We start from the raw sequence: 17314 nt of genomic DNA, 5'->3' as shown, positions 1-17314 counted from the left end.
GGAGGAGATATCTCAAAATTGACTGTGAAGTATAACTAACAAAATAAGCTCAACAAGTTGGATAGAAGTCGCATGCCCTTTGACTCATTGGTACTTAATTTGGTACCATCTACTACATCAACCATAATCAGCACTTAACAATAAATATTAGCAAACAAACAGTAAAATAAACCCAGTTAACCATTTCCTGTAGCAGCATGATCACAATGTGGTTGTGCATAGTTTGTTTCTTGGCTGTTGCCAACTTGGTTGCACCACAGTCGATCATAAATAGCCTCCCGGGCTTTTCCGGCAATCTTCCATTCAAACTTGAAACTGGGTGTGAGCCAATTAGTTTTCTTACTTCTGAGTTCTGACTAATTAGTTAAGAAACACTAACTTTTTAAGGGTTTTTTGTATTTTAGGTACGTGGGTGTAGGCAAATCTGATGAGGTGCAGCTATTCTACTACTACATTGAATCTGAGAGAAGTCCAGAAGATGACCCTCTTGTGCTTTGGCTCAATGGAGGTCCTGGTTGTTCCGCATTTTCTGGCCTTGTATATGAAATTGGTATGTATGTGTGTGCTAAATTTAACTCATCCACCAGACCTTTTTGGGAGGATATAGGAAAAGCAACAAACCCTGTAGACACAAAAAAGAGAATGAGGTTTTAATATAAAGACATGCTATTAATCCTACTAAAAAACAATGATAACTTTTAAGAAAAAACATGAAGCAAGTTATACCATATTTAACACGGTAAAAAAGAACTCACACACCTCCAATAGTATTACCATATGATTATGAAGAATTAGTCGATTCTCACCTTAGTACTTGTTTGTTTATAACTTTACAGAATGACTTGCTTTTTTTTTTTTTTTTTTTTTTTTTCTCTCTCTTTTTTATAGGTTGTAAATTAAGAATTTTCCTTCACCAACCTTTGACCAGTTTCTCTGTATAGTATTTATTAAATATAAATAACCTCTAGGGATCGAATTGAAATGTTCTCTCCAATCCTTCTTTCTTCCCCCCATATCACTGACATTGAAGGCTCAAAAACATTTGAATTGCTCACAGAAATGGTATAGCTAAGTTGGGCTTACAAGAGATCAAAGAGAATTACATTGATTTCTTTTGAGGAGTGTTAAAAGCTAAAACCTCTCTTGCGCAACCAGTCATGTTTATTGAGCTCCTTGGACCTTTGTCCATCAAAAAATGTTTAAAAGTAGAAGGTATCCATCCAAGATTCTAAAATGATTCTTTCTTGACTATAAGTAGGGCGGGCCTAGGATTTCAAGCTAGGGGCGAAAGTATAAGGAAAAAAAAAATCAAATAGGTATTCATATAATATTAATAAACTATCAACCAAGATGAATATACAAAATTATTATTTTTTAATATATGAAGATGCAATTATTTACCAACAACGACAAAAAAATACTAAATATTTAGCATTTTGAACACTTGATGCTAATACTCTAATACTAGGCTAATCAGGATTTTTTTTTTTTTTTTTTTTTTTTTTAAGTTTTGAGTTGAGTAGTTGCTAGTTGGGCTCGGCTAATTAAAAGGGGATCTAAGTTTTTAGGAGAGGGAGGTGCAACTCTAAAAAGAAAAAAAAAATATAACCAATAAAAAAAATTTTGCTTTTTTTTTTTTTTTCTTTGGGCAGGAGGGCTCAAATTTTTTTTTCTTTGGGCTTAGGGAGGCTGGGGCCCTTTGGGCCCCCCGGGTCCATCCCTTGACTTTACGCCCAATTTCATCATAGGAATTACCCCAAAAAAATTGAAAAAAATTCCATCTATTTTTATTTTATTTTATATACTTATATAGCTATTGGGCATAATTTATTTTTAATAATTTCTACTATTACATAGATTATACCAGGTAGGGAAATGAGATCCCCATAGCTGAAGAAAAGATATTTATATGAGAAAATACAACTAAACAAAACCACTTATTTTTTAAACCTTCTCATATTTGATATATCTGATCCAAATTTATGCAAGCTAAAAGTTAGATTATTTATAAATAAATAAATAAAATAAAATAAAAAGACCAAGACAAAAAATATAAAATAAAAAGTAAAAAGTAAAAAGTAAAAAAGTTTTAAGCAACAGCCAAATGTACTTTTTGTGTTGACTTCTATCTACCGGTCTTAGCAATCATCTATTTCATTTTAATCAGTAAAAATAGTTTTTTTTTAGTGGAACTCTCAACTATTGGACTTTTTCACACCATCCGTTGTGTAATTATGTTTCTGTGTTGTGGAAGGTACAACCAAGTATTTCTCAAATGTTATGTAAATATGAGGTGAAAATCTCAATAACTTTTCCAATGAACGTAGATGCAAAGTTTATTATACTAAAAAACATTTTTGGATTGAGTGGTTCTAGTCCCACAAACTGTTTTATAATTTTTTGTCATAATTTTGACGTGACATATTGTGAATAATTGTCTATTACCTCCACATGGACCAATTATTTTTTATTCACCACTCACACAACCACATCGCAGTTTTGACAAAGAAGTTATGTAATAGTTTATAATACTAGATTTTTTCTTTTGGATTTCCTCCTCTCAATATTTTATGATGGCCAATGTAATTGTGCATGTGAGAGGGTGTGATAAGTGTGAATTTCAGTGTCTGTAGCATTGTTTTAAAAACCAAACCAATCAATTCAACCGGTTCAACCTGGAACAAGTCTGATCAAAACTGAGAAAACCGATAAAAAACCAGTCTCTTTTCCAGTTCTTTAATCGTTCCAGTTTTAAAAATCATGGTATGTAATTACTGCTCTTTCAAAAATAGAACTTAGCAAGAATTTTCTTCAACAATGTATTCATTAGATATTCTTTTTGCACGTAGGGTACAAAGTCTGATTTCATATCTAAACTTGATGAAGATCATTAGCACTTGTGCAAGAAGCTGCCACAGTCTCAAAGATTGATCTAATTCTCCGTAGTATAATTGTGATGTTCAAGATGGATTGGATATTGGTTGGGTGTGTATTGTGGGGTTTTCTACTGAATTTCACATCAGATATATATTGGGTAAATTTGGATTTATTAACAATTATAAGAAACTTCAATTGTGAATAGACTAATCATTTTGGGGTATAGAGTAGATGTTACTCTCACTTCACATTAATTTATTTCTTTTCTCATCTACCAATTACAAAAAAAAAAAAAAAAAAAAAAAAAAAAAAAAAAAATCCCAACATCAGACCATCTGTATAAACTTACATTAATTTAAAAATAGAACACTGACCATTTCATACTCAAAACACGCTTTCCCTTTGCATTAATTTTCTTTTCTTTCGCCATTTTTTTTAGAGAACATTTTTATTTGCCTTAATTTTTAATAATTTGATAGTTATAACGGGAGATGGGGCATTTGAAACTTAAATGTTTCTGGCAAAAATGCTCGAAGATTTCTATTGAGTTACAAGACTTTTAGCAACAAAAAAAAAAAAAAAAATTAATTGTAGGATTTTATTTATTTATTTTAGGTCCATTATCATTTGACTATGCAAAGTCCAAAAGCAACTCACCAAAATTGAAGTTGAACCCATACTCCTGGACAAAGGTACGAACTTTAGCAGCCTCCAATAATTAGGTTTTCATGAAAATTAGTTGTCAATTTGAAGGTTAATTAGGTGTTTAGGTAAACTGAAAGAAATGGCCTCCATTTTTTAGGTTGCCAATATAATATTTGTGGATGCACCGGTTGGCACTGGATTCTCTTATGCAAACAGTTCGGAAGGATACAATATCAGTGATTCTTTGGCCGTAGCAGAACTCTATGAATTTCTACAGAAGGTGATCAAAAACTATATAATCACATGACTTAATTTGGTACATATGAACTACAGTTTGATACAAATATAAAAGGCTTACAGCCAGATTTTTTTTTTTCTCAAGTGGCCAGTTCATTTTAAATTTTGAGTTGTGATGCAGTGGCTTAAGGTTCACCCCAAGTTCCTCACAAATTCATTGTACGTGATGGGAGATTCTTACTCGGGCATAACTATCCCAATCCTTGTACAAAAAATATCAGATGGTAACTTGCATAAATGACAACCACCTAAAATTTTTTTCATTCTTAATTCATACTTTATTTTGCTACAAAAAAAAAAAAAAAAACAAGGGGGCAAAAAAATCATTTTGATGATTAATGGAGCACAAGAAAACATTTTAGGATGGTAATTGGCTATGTCATTTTGTTGCAGGTAATGAAGTTGGTCAGAAGCCGCGAATGAATCTTAAGGTACAAGTTCAAGCAAATTAAAATTTAAATAACTTCAATTACTTTAGTTTCGCTCTTGTTCATCAAGGCCTTCTATTTTTGGGGCCTTTACTTCATATAGAAATCAAATCTTGCATTAAATTGGGGCCAGGGATATGTGATTGGAAACCCGGTGACAAATGAGCATGATGACTTGAATGCAAGAATTCCATTTGCTCACTTAAAGACGCTTATATCTGACGAACTATATGAGGTGATTTTCCCTTCTGCTCTTGTTTTTTTATTGAATCTTGAGAGTTCTTCTTATGGTATTAGGCTATTAGCTAAGCATCAAAGAAAGGGCTGAGTAGCTTGTAAAATGCAGTAGGGAGAGTGCTTATGCTAGTGGGTAGTGACTTTTTTTCTAAAGAATTTAATCATAACAAGCATCGCATTATATAATTATATCTTCACAGATTACAATCATAAGATGTCCTTAAAACTCATGTTTAAATGATTGACCCAAATGGATTGTCATTTGAATAGACTTGTATGCAATTTTGGAAGGAAGACTTTCTTGTTCCTCATACAATTTGACGTTTTAATTAATCTTTAATTTTTGAACCAGCTTAGACAAGTAAAAGTTGATAAACAATGCCCTTGTTAATTGCTTTGAGACCAAGGTTAGAGATTTTTGGCTTAAATTACAGGCCAAGGGTATTCTTTTGCATTTTGCACAAATGTGGCAAATGATTTAAATATAGTACATCAGTGTCCACGAGTAACCTTTTGAGGATGCTCCTGGAAAATATGTTACTTATATTCAAGTTGAAATCTCTCTTTCAAAAAATCCTACTAAAAGATGTGATGCCTTTTTTTTTTTTTTTTTTTTCTAGTCAACTAGAAACAACTGCAAGGGCGAGTATAGGAATGTAGATCCTAACAATGCAGCATGTGTGGATGATCTTGGTATCTTCACTAAGGTGAGTGAAAAAACTACTTGTGGTTCTTATAAGAAATGTCTGTTGTTTTTTCTTTTCCTTTCATTCTGACAAGAGGAGAGTATGTGAAGCACTAAGAAATGTATGTTTGGACTTTCATTTATCATGTCGCATGTACATTGATATACCTCTTGCATTTGGCAGTGTACCGAGAAAATATTTACTGCACAAATATTGGAGCCTACATGTCAGAAGTTATCCCCAAAACCAAGAACAAGGGTATCAAAGTGGGATCCAGATACTCTAGTAGAAGATTCTGTAGACCTCCGATCCATTACTCATCTTCCTGAACCTAGAGTATGGTGTCGGGTAAACAATTTGCCTCTTCTCACACACATACGATGTCATGATCAAAGCTGGTCCGAGGCCTTGTGCACATATATCTGTTTGACTAGGGTATATGCTGCGCTCTATTAAAATTTAACTGACTATATACTAACAAGATTACTCCTTTTGTAGAATTATAACTATCTGTACTCGTACATTTGGGCAAATGATAAAACTGTTCAAAAGGCTCTTCGCATTCGGGAGGTATGTTGATCCTTAAAATGTAAATAATAATATGTCGAATTCAAAAGTAGTTTTATTAATTTATTTTAAAATGACAATCAGGGAAGCATAAATGAGTGGGTGAGATGCAATCTGAGCTTATCAAACACATATGACTATGATGTCTCAAGTAGTCTAAGTTATCATCGGAACCTTATCAAGAAAGGCTACGAGGTTCTAATTTACAGGTAATATGGCAAATTTTTTTACCATCCTTCAGTCCCTAGAATTAACCAGTAGTCACAAATCCAGGTAATTGACCAATGCAAAGACAGAAAAATTTCATATCACGTAACCCTCTCGGGTGGCTGTTGTTGTCAAACTAATCACTTTAATCAACTTAAAAATAGCGAAAAATATAGGTTCATGTTCTGCCGAAAAACACACACGCAAACAGAATCAAAACAGAGCAAATGAGGTGAGGAACCGAGGAAGAGATAATTTACAGATTTGATCTTTCTATCCACGGGTTCAGTATTGCATCTGCTAATAGACTTCAATTTACATCCATTTTAGACCATATAATTGAATGAATTTATAAAATCCAAGATTTACAAGATATTACTCTAGTAGAAATTTAGCACTGTAGAACGTAACAAATTTACAATAATTATTATTGAATAAATTCTATGGGTTTTATATGAAAGCTTGGATTTGTGTGAAAACACAAGAGCTTGTTCAAACTCCCAAATAAAAATTACGGCTAGATTGCTTTTACTCTAACTTAAGCTAAGTCCAGAATAAGAGTAAATAAGCGCAAACAACTGATACAACTACCCTAAGCTATATTCATATAATATATATAATAAAAGATAGGCTTAAAGAGTAGGGAAGACAGATGCAAATACAAGATAACACTAAAACGTGTTATCGAAGAGAAAACCGAAAAACTCAGCGAAAAACCTCTCCGCGACCTTCCAAGTCGAAATCGATCCATTAGAGAATAAAGTTGGAGTAAACGAATAACAAAAGACCTTCCAAGTTTTGTCTACCAAATGTACTTGAACCCTCTAAGCTCCTGCTACCAATTGACTTCTCAGAACCTTGTCTTCTTTAGCTTTCTGGATCCCGCAATATGCCTAATTGCATCCGCCAAGCCTCACCGGCTTCTTTTGGCAAATCTCTAAAACTTCCTAAGCTCCTAAACACTCTCTACACTCTAAAAAAGTGTGGGTTGTGTTTTGGTATAAATCTCCTCTCAATGTATGATAATAGGAGAGAGAAGGAGAAGAGATTACAATGATTTCTTATTAAAGATGAGTAGTTCTCTCTCTAAAAGATGGGTGTGTTGCATTGTAAAAAACCTATCTAAGCTTTTTCTCTCTGAATGACCTCCTATACATTTGTGGGTAATAAGGGTATATATAGTATGTGTGAAGGTAAGAAAGTCACATTTAAAATTCTTCCAAGCTAAGAGTTTCGCAGGTATCTCGCGGGTAGGCTCTTCTTGCGAGACACTAGCGAAATTGATAGCTTGGCATGGCTCTTCAGCTTCCAACATGTGCTTCTCACGTGCCCTTTTCGTGGGTAAGCTTATCGCGAGACACTCGTGAAATTGCATTGATTCTTCATTTCATGCTTGATTCTTCACCAATTTAATACTAAACCTAATATAATAAAATCCCACAAAATACAAGGAAATAAATAAATGCAATTATAATACTTTTTGTAATGGAATAAAGTCAACATAAAATATAGTTGTAAATTACAACTTTACATTATAAACACATAACTTGGTAGGACGGATCACCTACTTTCCAAATCTTGCTCTTTGTTTGCTTTACAATTCATCCCCACGATCCCATCACTTTTTGGAACACCTTTAAGTCACTAGAGAGCCTACTAGTGTCTCCCCATATATTTTAACTCCAAATTCTAGAGAACGGTAGATGGTGTCCCTAGAGAGAGATAGTTTCTTTTAGAGAATATCAAACTGTAAGTATGTTCTCAATATTCTGACTCTTAGTAATTAGTTATTTGACGGCTATAGGAGTATTTTAAATACCGGTAAAAATACATCAACTATCATATAAGTGGTCCTTACAAATATTTAAGCACTATGACAACTTGTGTCCAGTACAAGTATCCACATCGTAATGAGTCCAATGCATCAAACCCAACTTTAGGGGTGGCAAAATTCGACACAGCCTGTTAATTGGACACAACTAATTCATTTATAAACAAGTCATGGGTTAAGGCTAAACGGTTCGAGTCATATTTGGGTTGACAAGGCTAACCCATTAATAAACAAGTTGTGTTCATGTTTAACATGCAAACTCGTTTAATTCATTTGACCCGTTTAACTTATAAATGTATTAGCTATTGTTATTATTGCTTAATTTATAGTTTTAATTATGTTTATTACTATATTGGAGATTAGCGTAAGGATTCAACCATAGAGTGGTATTTAGGGATAAGCTAAATGGTGATAAAATTCTTTATACTTGTAATCGCTTTCTCTTAATTAGTGGATTCTTTAGAGTGGCGGTTTAAAATTCACCCAGTGGGATCTTTACCTTGAGAAGGTTTTCCCCATTAGTTAACACATTGTGTCAATTTAATTTTCATTGCACTCTAGTTTAGATTGGTGATTTGTTTGTGCCTACACAATATTACATGTAATTTGGATAGTTAATCAACTTGGATAACTGATTAATTCACTGTGGTCAATTTATAACCTAATAGTTTTCTTTTTTTGTTGCGAATAACACAGTGGTGATCACGACATGGTTATTCCATACATAGCTACACATGCATGGATAGTATCGCTAAACCTTACTATTGCCCAAGATTGGAGGCCATGGTTTGTCGATGGGCAAATCGCAGGGTAGGTTTCCACCTCAACTTTCATGTTTCAGCAACCCTCTTGCCCCCTCCACCATCCCCCTAAACTTTTAAAGTTTAAACACAAGTTGTATTCCAATATAAATCTTATAATTGTTTCATGGATTACTTTTAATTGTATTGTGCAGATTCACAATGCAGTATACATCTAAAAAGTACTGCTTGACATTTGCAACAGTAAAGGCAAGAATGAGTATTCAGTGATTCTTTTTTTGTTATTATCATAAAAAAAAAATATGTTCCAAGTAATAGCGAAAAATTGACCACAAGCATTTGCTTCTTTGCAGGGAGCGGGGCACACAGCTCCAGAGTACAAGCCCAATGAATGTCTTGCCATGATTGATAGGTGGCTATCTTACTATCCCCTATAGTGAATTGGGGATTTTACCAATCCATTCAACTTATTAGGCTTCTTCTTGTTGAGCATCTAGCATTTCAAGTCATTTTAGTTGCCTATTCAACATCAAATAATAAAATTCAACTGATTCAACTTCTTCATCTTTTTCTTTCCATCCTTTGATTCATGTTCATTAATTAATTTAAATAAGTTCCTAAAACTTTGGTATGAATGTTTCCTTCCATTGAGTCTTTAAATATGATGTATGTAAATCTACTTGCTGTGATATACAATGTGCTTTTGATAGATTTATCCCTTAAACTCAAACGATATGCATCAGATGGGTCAGATTTGATCCAGTAACACTTTGTAAATGTAACAAAGAAAGAATGATATGCAAGCCCAGTTCAACATAGCTTGGTTGTTGGGCCTTAATTTTAAGTCTAACCTCAATCTTACATTTAACTTTCAGTTTCAAGAATTTTTTTTTATTTAGAGATAATTATAACGTAATGCTAACCCCGCAAATCGAACCATTTCCTCACAAGCACTTTGTGTATAAGGAGGTGTCAATTCAGCTATAAGGATAATTTGATTTGACCTAACTTGCTATGTTTTCTCTTATAATATATATATTTTTCAAATTTAGCCCAACATAGGAAATTATAATACATATTTTAAAAGATTGCTTGGTACTCGTAAAATGCATACCTAAATTTGCATAAAAAAATGAATTTAATTATGAGCAGGTATATATACACATATGATGATTTAATTATGTTGTATTTGAATTCATGGATCTTTTCATGAAGGAATGGGGGTTTGTAATTCAAGATTTCTTGTCATCCATGAGTTCAAAAGGTTTAATGCAATACTCAAATGGATTTTGGTTGGTCTTTCATGAAACGATGTGTGTCCATGACTCCATGCTTGTTTTGTACCAACAGATTATTCGTGGTTTGTAAAAGGGATATTGAAAATTCAGACTAAACTTGGTTCTTGCATACTTATCACTGCTAGAAATCGGTGTTTATACTTTCCTCAAAAAAAAAAAAAAATGGTGTTTATGCTAGATGTGGGAAAAGGTATACATACATAGTACGAGTCCGTTTGGGAAGAACTTATTTAGTTGAAACTGAAAACTTTTTTGCTGAAAATACTGTAAATAAAGCTAAAAAATAACTAAAATAATACATTGAGACCCATAAATAATACCAAAAAGTGCAATAAGACTATGAATAGTAGCAAAAATAAGCTGCATAATTAAAAAAAACTGGTTTTTCAAGCCAATGCCAAACACAACCTACATTTTCCAAAACTATGATATAAACTTAGGTAGCAACCAAAAATAAAATAAAATGAAATAAAGAAGCTTGGCATGAGTTTTGTTATCATATTAAAAAAAAAAAAAACTGTTGCTTTGTTGCTTAGCAAATGTTGGACCCGCCCGACCCGACCTGACCTAATCGTGGGAAATGGTGACTCGGAGCAATTGCAAAGCTAGGGGTTAATTACTTAATTACACACCCCCCCCACCCCCGGTCCTAACCCAACAAAAATTTTTTGATGGTGAGTTTGGTGACAATCTTGCCCATACCAAAGAACAATATGGGCTGCACACACAATAAACTCAAAGGTCACCTTATAGGAATAAATTTGCCCTCTTTTCCATCAAAATTGTTTTTGTCTTTCATTTAATTTTGTTATGAATTTCCTTTATGGAAATTTTTTACTCAGAATATATATATATATATATATATATATATATATATATATATATATATATTTATTTTTTTTTTTATGTCAAACATCCTTTGAAAAGGAAAATAAAATATTTTCTACTTTATCAATATTTTCATTATGTTTAAAATCTATAAAATGTAATTAGATGTTTGAAAAAAAGAAGAAGTAAGAGTTAAAATCATTAAAAGGAAAAAAAAATTTATTAAAGATGATATAAAATAATGAAAGAACCCATGTTCTTAACAAATAATTTGCTACTTTTCATGAAAATATGTGCATAAGAAATAATTTATAATTATAATTATGTAATAAACTCCAAAGCTCAAGATTACTTTTAAGTTAAATTTTGAAGTTTACATGCATATATGTCCATAATTGTTGAGGTCCGTTTTTTGACAATGGGCCCAACAACGGAAGAAGCCCAACAATAAGTAAAGACGAAAGAGAAAGGAAGTGGAAAGAGGTAGTTAGCTCAATGGGCCAACATGGCAAGAATGACAGCCAACTGGCCCATGGGCACAACAAGAGATAAAAGTAAAGCAAATGGGCTATGGAAGCCCAATGAAAGAGGTAATAAGCCCAATGGGCCAATATGGTAGGAATGACAGCCAGTAAGCTTATGGACATAGTAAAAGGTAAAAGTAAAGTAAATAGGACTTGAAAGCCCAAGGAGAGAGGTAACAAGCCCATTGGGCCAGCATGGAGGGAATGCCAATAAGGAGGTCTATGGGTATAACAAGAGGTAAAAGTAAAGTAAATGAGTCGGGATAGTTCAAGGAAAGAGGTAATAGTAAAGTAAATGAGTCGGGGTAGTTCAACGAAAGAGGTAATAAGTCTAATGGGCCAATATGACAGGAATAATAACTAGCAAGCCCATGGACATGGCAAGAAAAGAAGCAAAAGGAGCAGAAGTAGTGTTAGTTTCATATTGGGTTTGTTCTATAGGTTTTTGCTAGAAATTTAATGAGGTGATATTGGGTTTTAACCTCCACCGTAGGTTTGTAAGTGGATGTGTGGCAACTTTGTTTAAAACGAAATGAGATATATTGTTAAAAATTTACTTGAGATAAGTCAGACTTGAGTAATACTTCCAATTATTTAAAATTATTTTAAGTCTGTCAAAAACTACTTCAAGCTCATTCTATTTCGATCTCATTTGAAATTACTTCCAATGTATTTAAAACCTAGTTTTTCTTACAAAAACTTACTATTAGTTCAAATATAAAATTGAATAACAAAGTATACTATGCTCTGATTTTTTTTTTTTTTTTTTGAGAAACTTCTAAAAATTGGTTGTTCATATCTTATTTGAAAAATGCATGCATGAAACAAATTTATTGGATCACTATAACATAATAAGTTCAGAATTAACATAAATTGTTTTTCCTGAAATAAAATAAACAAGCACATGCATTTTCTACCCAATAATAATATTAAAATTTTTTTTTTAAGAGTTAACAAAATAAAATATTGACAATATTTAATTATGTAGGAATTATAATATGCATTTAATTGCATATTTTAAAATATACTCATATATATGCATAGGGTTACAAGCTAGTAAATCAATAAAAGTAGTGTCCAATTCTTATTTATTTAACTTATAAAAAAAAAAAACTTATTTAGAAAGAAAGTGATAAAACATAACAAGGGCATGTTTCATACAATTCCATTAAAAATGTGCTATTAAGTATGTAATTAACTAATGAAAAAAAAATTATGAAAAAAAATCTCACATAAAAAAAATATATAATTTTTATTAAGTTTATAGATTTTTTTTCATGGGAGAGCAATATTTTTTTTTAAACGCAAATTTTTTTAACAAATCAAGTCCAGCTAGGTGTACAAGCTTACATCAATTTAAAAGATAGAACATGAACCAAGTCACACTCAAAACATGCTCTCACTTCACCTAAATTTGTTTTCTTCTGCAAAAACATTTTTATTTGCCTTAAGTTTCTGAAACTTGAATATTTCAATTAAAAATACCAAGAAATGTCAGTTGAGCTACAAAATTATATATATATATATATATATATATATATATATATATATATATATATATATATATATATATATATATATATATATATGCTCCATTATCATTTGACTATGCAAAGTCCAAAACTAACTCGCCAAAATTGAAGTTGAACCCATACTCATGGACAAAGGTATGAAACTTTAGCAGCCTCCAATAATAAGGTTTTCAAGAAAATTATGTTGTCAATTTGATGGTTAATTAGGTGTTTATGTAAACAGAAAGAAGTGGCCTTCATTTTTTCAGGTTGCTAATATAATATTTGTCGACGAACCAGTTGGCACAAGATTCTCTTATGCAAAAAGTTTAGAAGGATACAATATCAGTGGTACATTGGCTGCAGCAGAACTCTATGAATTTCTACAGAAGGAAATAAAAAACTATATAATAAAATGACTTAATTTGGTACATGGGAATCTAATGTCATACAAATATAAAAACTTTAATCCCCATTCAATATGATTAACTAACTGGGATTTGTTACAGCAAGAAATTTTTTGCTCAATTGGCCAATGGAAGCTAGATGACGATTCATTTAATTTTTGAGTTGTGATGTAGCGGCTTAAGGTTCACCCCAGGTTCCTCACAAATTCATTGTACGTCATGGGAGATTCTTGGGCACAATTATCCTAATCCTCGTTGAAGAAATATCTTATGGTAACTTGCATAAAAGACAAACTCCTATATATATATATATATTTTTTTTTTTTTTCTGTTTATAATTCTTAATTTTATTATTGCATGTAAGTAAATAAACTTAAAAATAAGTTAAAATAATTAAAATAGAATTTCTAAAATAAAAATTACTAAATTAAAAATAAATAAATAAAAATTAAGCTTCCATTAAGGCTGCGTTTGGCTCCATGTAAATGAATTTCCGAGCATAAAATAATTTCAAGGGAAACTATTTTACGAAAAGGAAAATATTTTCAGATGTTTGTTTTGGGTTCTAAGAAATACACTGGTAAAGTATTTTCAGTGTTTGGTCATGCATGTAAAAGCATTTTTCCAGAAAATATTTTCCTGTGTTTGGGCTCCCAAAGTAAAACATTTCAGGAAATGCCAAAAAAATATTTCTATAATACAATTGGGCATCTCAAAATACCTATACATATCATATATACACATCCATTAATTCCAATCACAAAAAATATGAACATTATACACATCCAAGTTTTACATAACAATGACAGAGGTACCCAAATACAAAAATCACAACCCTAACACAACTTTCATGGTCATTCACCCTAGTTTAGATGTGCCATTTTATTAAGCTCATCATCGGGCAGGATTTGAGATGCCACTGCCTTTAGCATTTTTGCATTCAACTTTACAATCTTCATTGCATGGTTCCACTGCTCAATTGCGATATCTAGTTAATATTTCAATAAATCGTATTTAATATCTCCTATGTTAGAACTCTCTTCAGTTGAAGGAGTATTGGATGAAGAACCTTGTTCCACATTCCCTCCTTCAATTTGCCAAAACTTCATAAAAGCAATTTTTGCATCCAATTTATGCTTAAAGGCCTTATAGTCTACCCCAGAATATTGATGGACTTGGGCACGGGCTTCTTCCCATGTGTCGTACACCCCAGGCACTCGACCAACAAACACGACATCTGTCTTAGCCTTTAGGTGGTCAATAGGATAAATAGTTTAAAAACTCAATTTGGCGTTATGACATACATATTTTTAGCATACCAAATTATTTGACATACCATTCAATCAAATATGTAAGCAAGAAGACGATATTTACCAAAACACAACCTGCAATACAAGACAATGTAGACCCATTCAACATCATCTTAGCAACAAGCCCAATTCAAGAGGTACCAAACTATTGGAGATAACATTATGCACATATATTTTGTATACACAAATAAAATCTATAAATACCTATAAATATAAATATATATATATATATATTAATCAAAATACCTTCGGAGAAAAGGGTGGGTTTGAGGGATCGGAGAAGAAAAGCCTTAGGGTTTGAGGGTGGGTTTGAGGGATCGGTTTAAGCATGGCGAAGGAGCTGAGGCTGCACGATCAGGAGAAGAAAGCCAAGGAAGACAAAGAAATAGTACTTACCAGCACATGGAAGGGATTGAACGGTGCGATCTGACCAGCGATAGTTTTGGGTGGATTGGAGACTGACCAACCTTGCTATTGCCCTCTCTCTCTCTCTTTCTCTGTTTTCAGTCCATAAAAATTGGTTTAAAGGTAATTAGACTGTGTAAATTGTTTTACACAAGAGGCGCTCTTATTTTACGATCAAAGAGTTTGATTTTCCCTTTGACTGAATTTTACATGTGCTACCAAACACACATGATGATGTAAAATGTTTTCCAAATTTTATTTTCACTCGAAACAAACGCAGCCTAAATTGGTCGATTACTTTCCATAGAAAATGAAAATTTTCTTTACAAATAGACACCAACAAAAGAGTTAGATCAAAAGGAAAAACTCAAACAAAAAGTCTCATATCAACCCTTTTTATCAAACCATGAAATCCAACCAAAAGCTAAAAGAACGGCCACAAAAAAGCCATAAGTGAAAAAGAGCTCATATGATTGTTATGTGTCAGATCGTGAGCTATGCCATTCTACCTCAAAACTAATTGGTGATGAAGAAGACATATTCAAATCTTTTATGACTTTCGACATCACACCACGTAGGCCTGTTTTTAAAGTGGTTGTATGGAGTCAAATTGTGGTCCCCCCAACAATCCCTCCCTCACAATGACACTCTTGTGACTCGAACCTATTACCTTGGCTCTAATACCATTTGTCAGACTGTGAGCTATGCCATTTCACCTCAAAACCAATTGGTGATGAGGAAGACATACTCAAAAATCTTTTATGGCTTTCAATACCACACCATGCAGGCCAGTTATTAGATGGTTGTAGAAAGTTAAATTCTGATCCCCCAACATTATGGGATAATAGGTTCAAACTTTGAATAAGCTACAACAATCAATTGTACTACTACTACTAAATTTTGATGGGTTGGGCTTAATAATTTTGCTTCGATGGGTTGGTGAGTTCGATGGATTGGTGGGTCTGATGGTTTTTTCTGGGTTTGATGGTTGTTTGAATTGGGATGATTTTGCTTTTGTTGGATTTTTGTTGTGGGTGATTTTGCTTGGCTGAAATTTTTGGGTTTGAATTTCTTAGGTTTGAATTTTATGGATTTGAAACTCTGAATTTTTTTGGGAAACAGTTTGTTGCTTATTCGAATTTTTAGTGTTTTTAGTTTTTTTTTTTGGTCTTATTTAGACTATTATTTAAGAGGTTTCCCCTGTTTGGAATCCTCATTTTTTTGGTTCAAAAATACTCTTACACCATATGTCTTATGTTTAAGTAGAGACGAAACTAAAGGACAATTTGGTAAAGATATAATTTTAATTCCTACTAAAATATTGCCTAAAAAATAAGGCCACTCTCCTGTTGATTTTCAAATTGCTTTATCCACTTATAAATTCTAAATGCACAATATTAATGAGAAAACGTGTAAACTTTAAACTAGAATGAATGAAAAATTATGACACTGAGAGGGGGGAAAATAGCCTCATCGCACGCACGAATCACATGTGATGAGGCTAGTTTTTATTGTAGTTATAGTTTTAGATATGTTTTTGTTGTTTTTTATTTTATTTTTCAGTTTAATTAATTTTTAAACTTTTAGAGAATTTAGTTACATAATTTTTTTGGATAGGATTTTGATGATATTTAAGTGATGTGGCATGACTAATGACATGACATCATTTTATTGGACAAATTAAATACACATTCTAAATTGAGGAGACACTTAATAGAAAATATGGATTGAGAGACTACTAATGCAAATGAAATGTAACTTTAGGTAGCAAAATTCAAATTCTAAAATTTCATAGTGTAAAATCCAAAAACCTTCAAATTTCATGGTGTAGTTTGCAATTTAGCATTTTTTTTTTCAAATTTCTTATATTGTCTTTTTTCTGTTTTTTTTTTTTCTTTCTTTTTTTAACTTATAAGTCCAACTAGTAATTGTACAAACATGTTATAGGTTGTAAAAGCCATGTTTTTATGAAAAAGGCCGAGGCATAATTGGATTATGTATGAACTTGTAACTTGCATTGTAAAGATCCCTAACTTATAATGGCTTTTACCAAATAATTTAATTCATATATATATATATATATATATATATATATATATATATATATATATATCTATATATACACTTATAATTTTATTAATGTATAAATATATATTTTTAAAGTAGTGGTAATTTTGAAATAGTATATTGGTTTTCATTCCTAGGCCAAAACAAAGCAATCTTTGGTACAATATTGACTCACTTGGCACTACCTCACTATAATTCGAAAGCACCTAACAAGTAACAACTACTATTCATGCCAACCTGAGTCTTTTTGTTTTTTCCCTCATCCACTTTATAACCATGTACTAAAAGATATTCCTAAAATTTTAATGGGGAAAATATATTGCACATAGTGTGTCCGCGAAAATGCACACAAAACATGACTTAAAAGTCTAACGCTAAACAATTTAAACAGTGCCCAATTTAAAAACTGACAGTAGACTAAAAAATAT

The 17314-nt window shown here is 32.0% G+C and overlaps 1 protein-coding gene across 1 annotated transcript; it reads left to right on the top strand.

The window, feature by feature from the left end:
* Nucleotides 1-157: 157 nt before the first annotated feature.
* LOC142619355 (serine carboxypeptidase-like 7) lies at nucleotides 158-9100 on the top strand. The gene is made up of 14 exons (XM_075792434.1): nucleotides 158-319; nucleotides 405-550; nucleotides 3493-3569; nucleotides 3680-3802; nucleotides 3941-4043; nucleotides 4213-4250; nucleotides 4381-4482; nucleotides 5105-5191; nucleotides 5354-5518; nucleotides 5669-5740; nucleotides 5822-5946; nucleotides 8472-8585; nucleotides 8731-8785; nucleotides 8890-9100. Exons 1-14 carry the CDS (start codon nucleotides 198-200, stop codon nucleotides 8971-8973), a joined length of 1413 nt encoding a protein of 470 aa, XP_075648549.1. The 5' UTR covers nucleotides 158-197; the 3' UTR covers nucleotides 8974-9100.
* Nucleotides 9101-17314: the final 8214 nt, after the last annotated feature.

Source organism: Castanea sativa, chromosome 12 (genome assembly GCF_040712315.1).
Source record: "Castanea sativa cultivar Marrone di Chiusa Pesio chromosome 12, ASM4071231v1".
NCBI classification, from domain to species: domain Eukaryota; kingdom Viridiplantae; phylum Streptophyta; class Magnoliopsida; order Fagales; family Fagaceae; genus Castanea; species Castanea sativa.
Note: the sequence above shows the minus strand (reverse complement) of the source record. Positions and strands in the feature narration are given on the sequence as shown.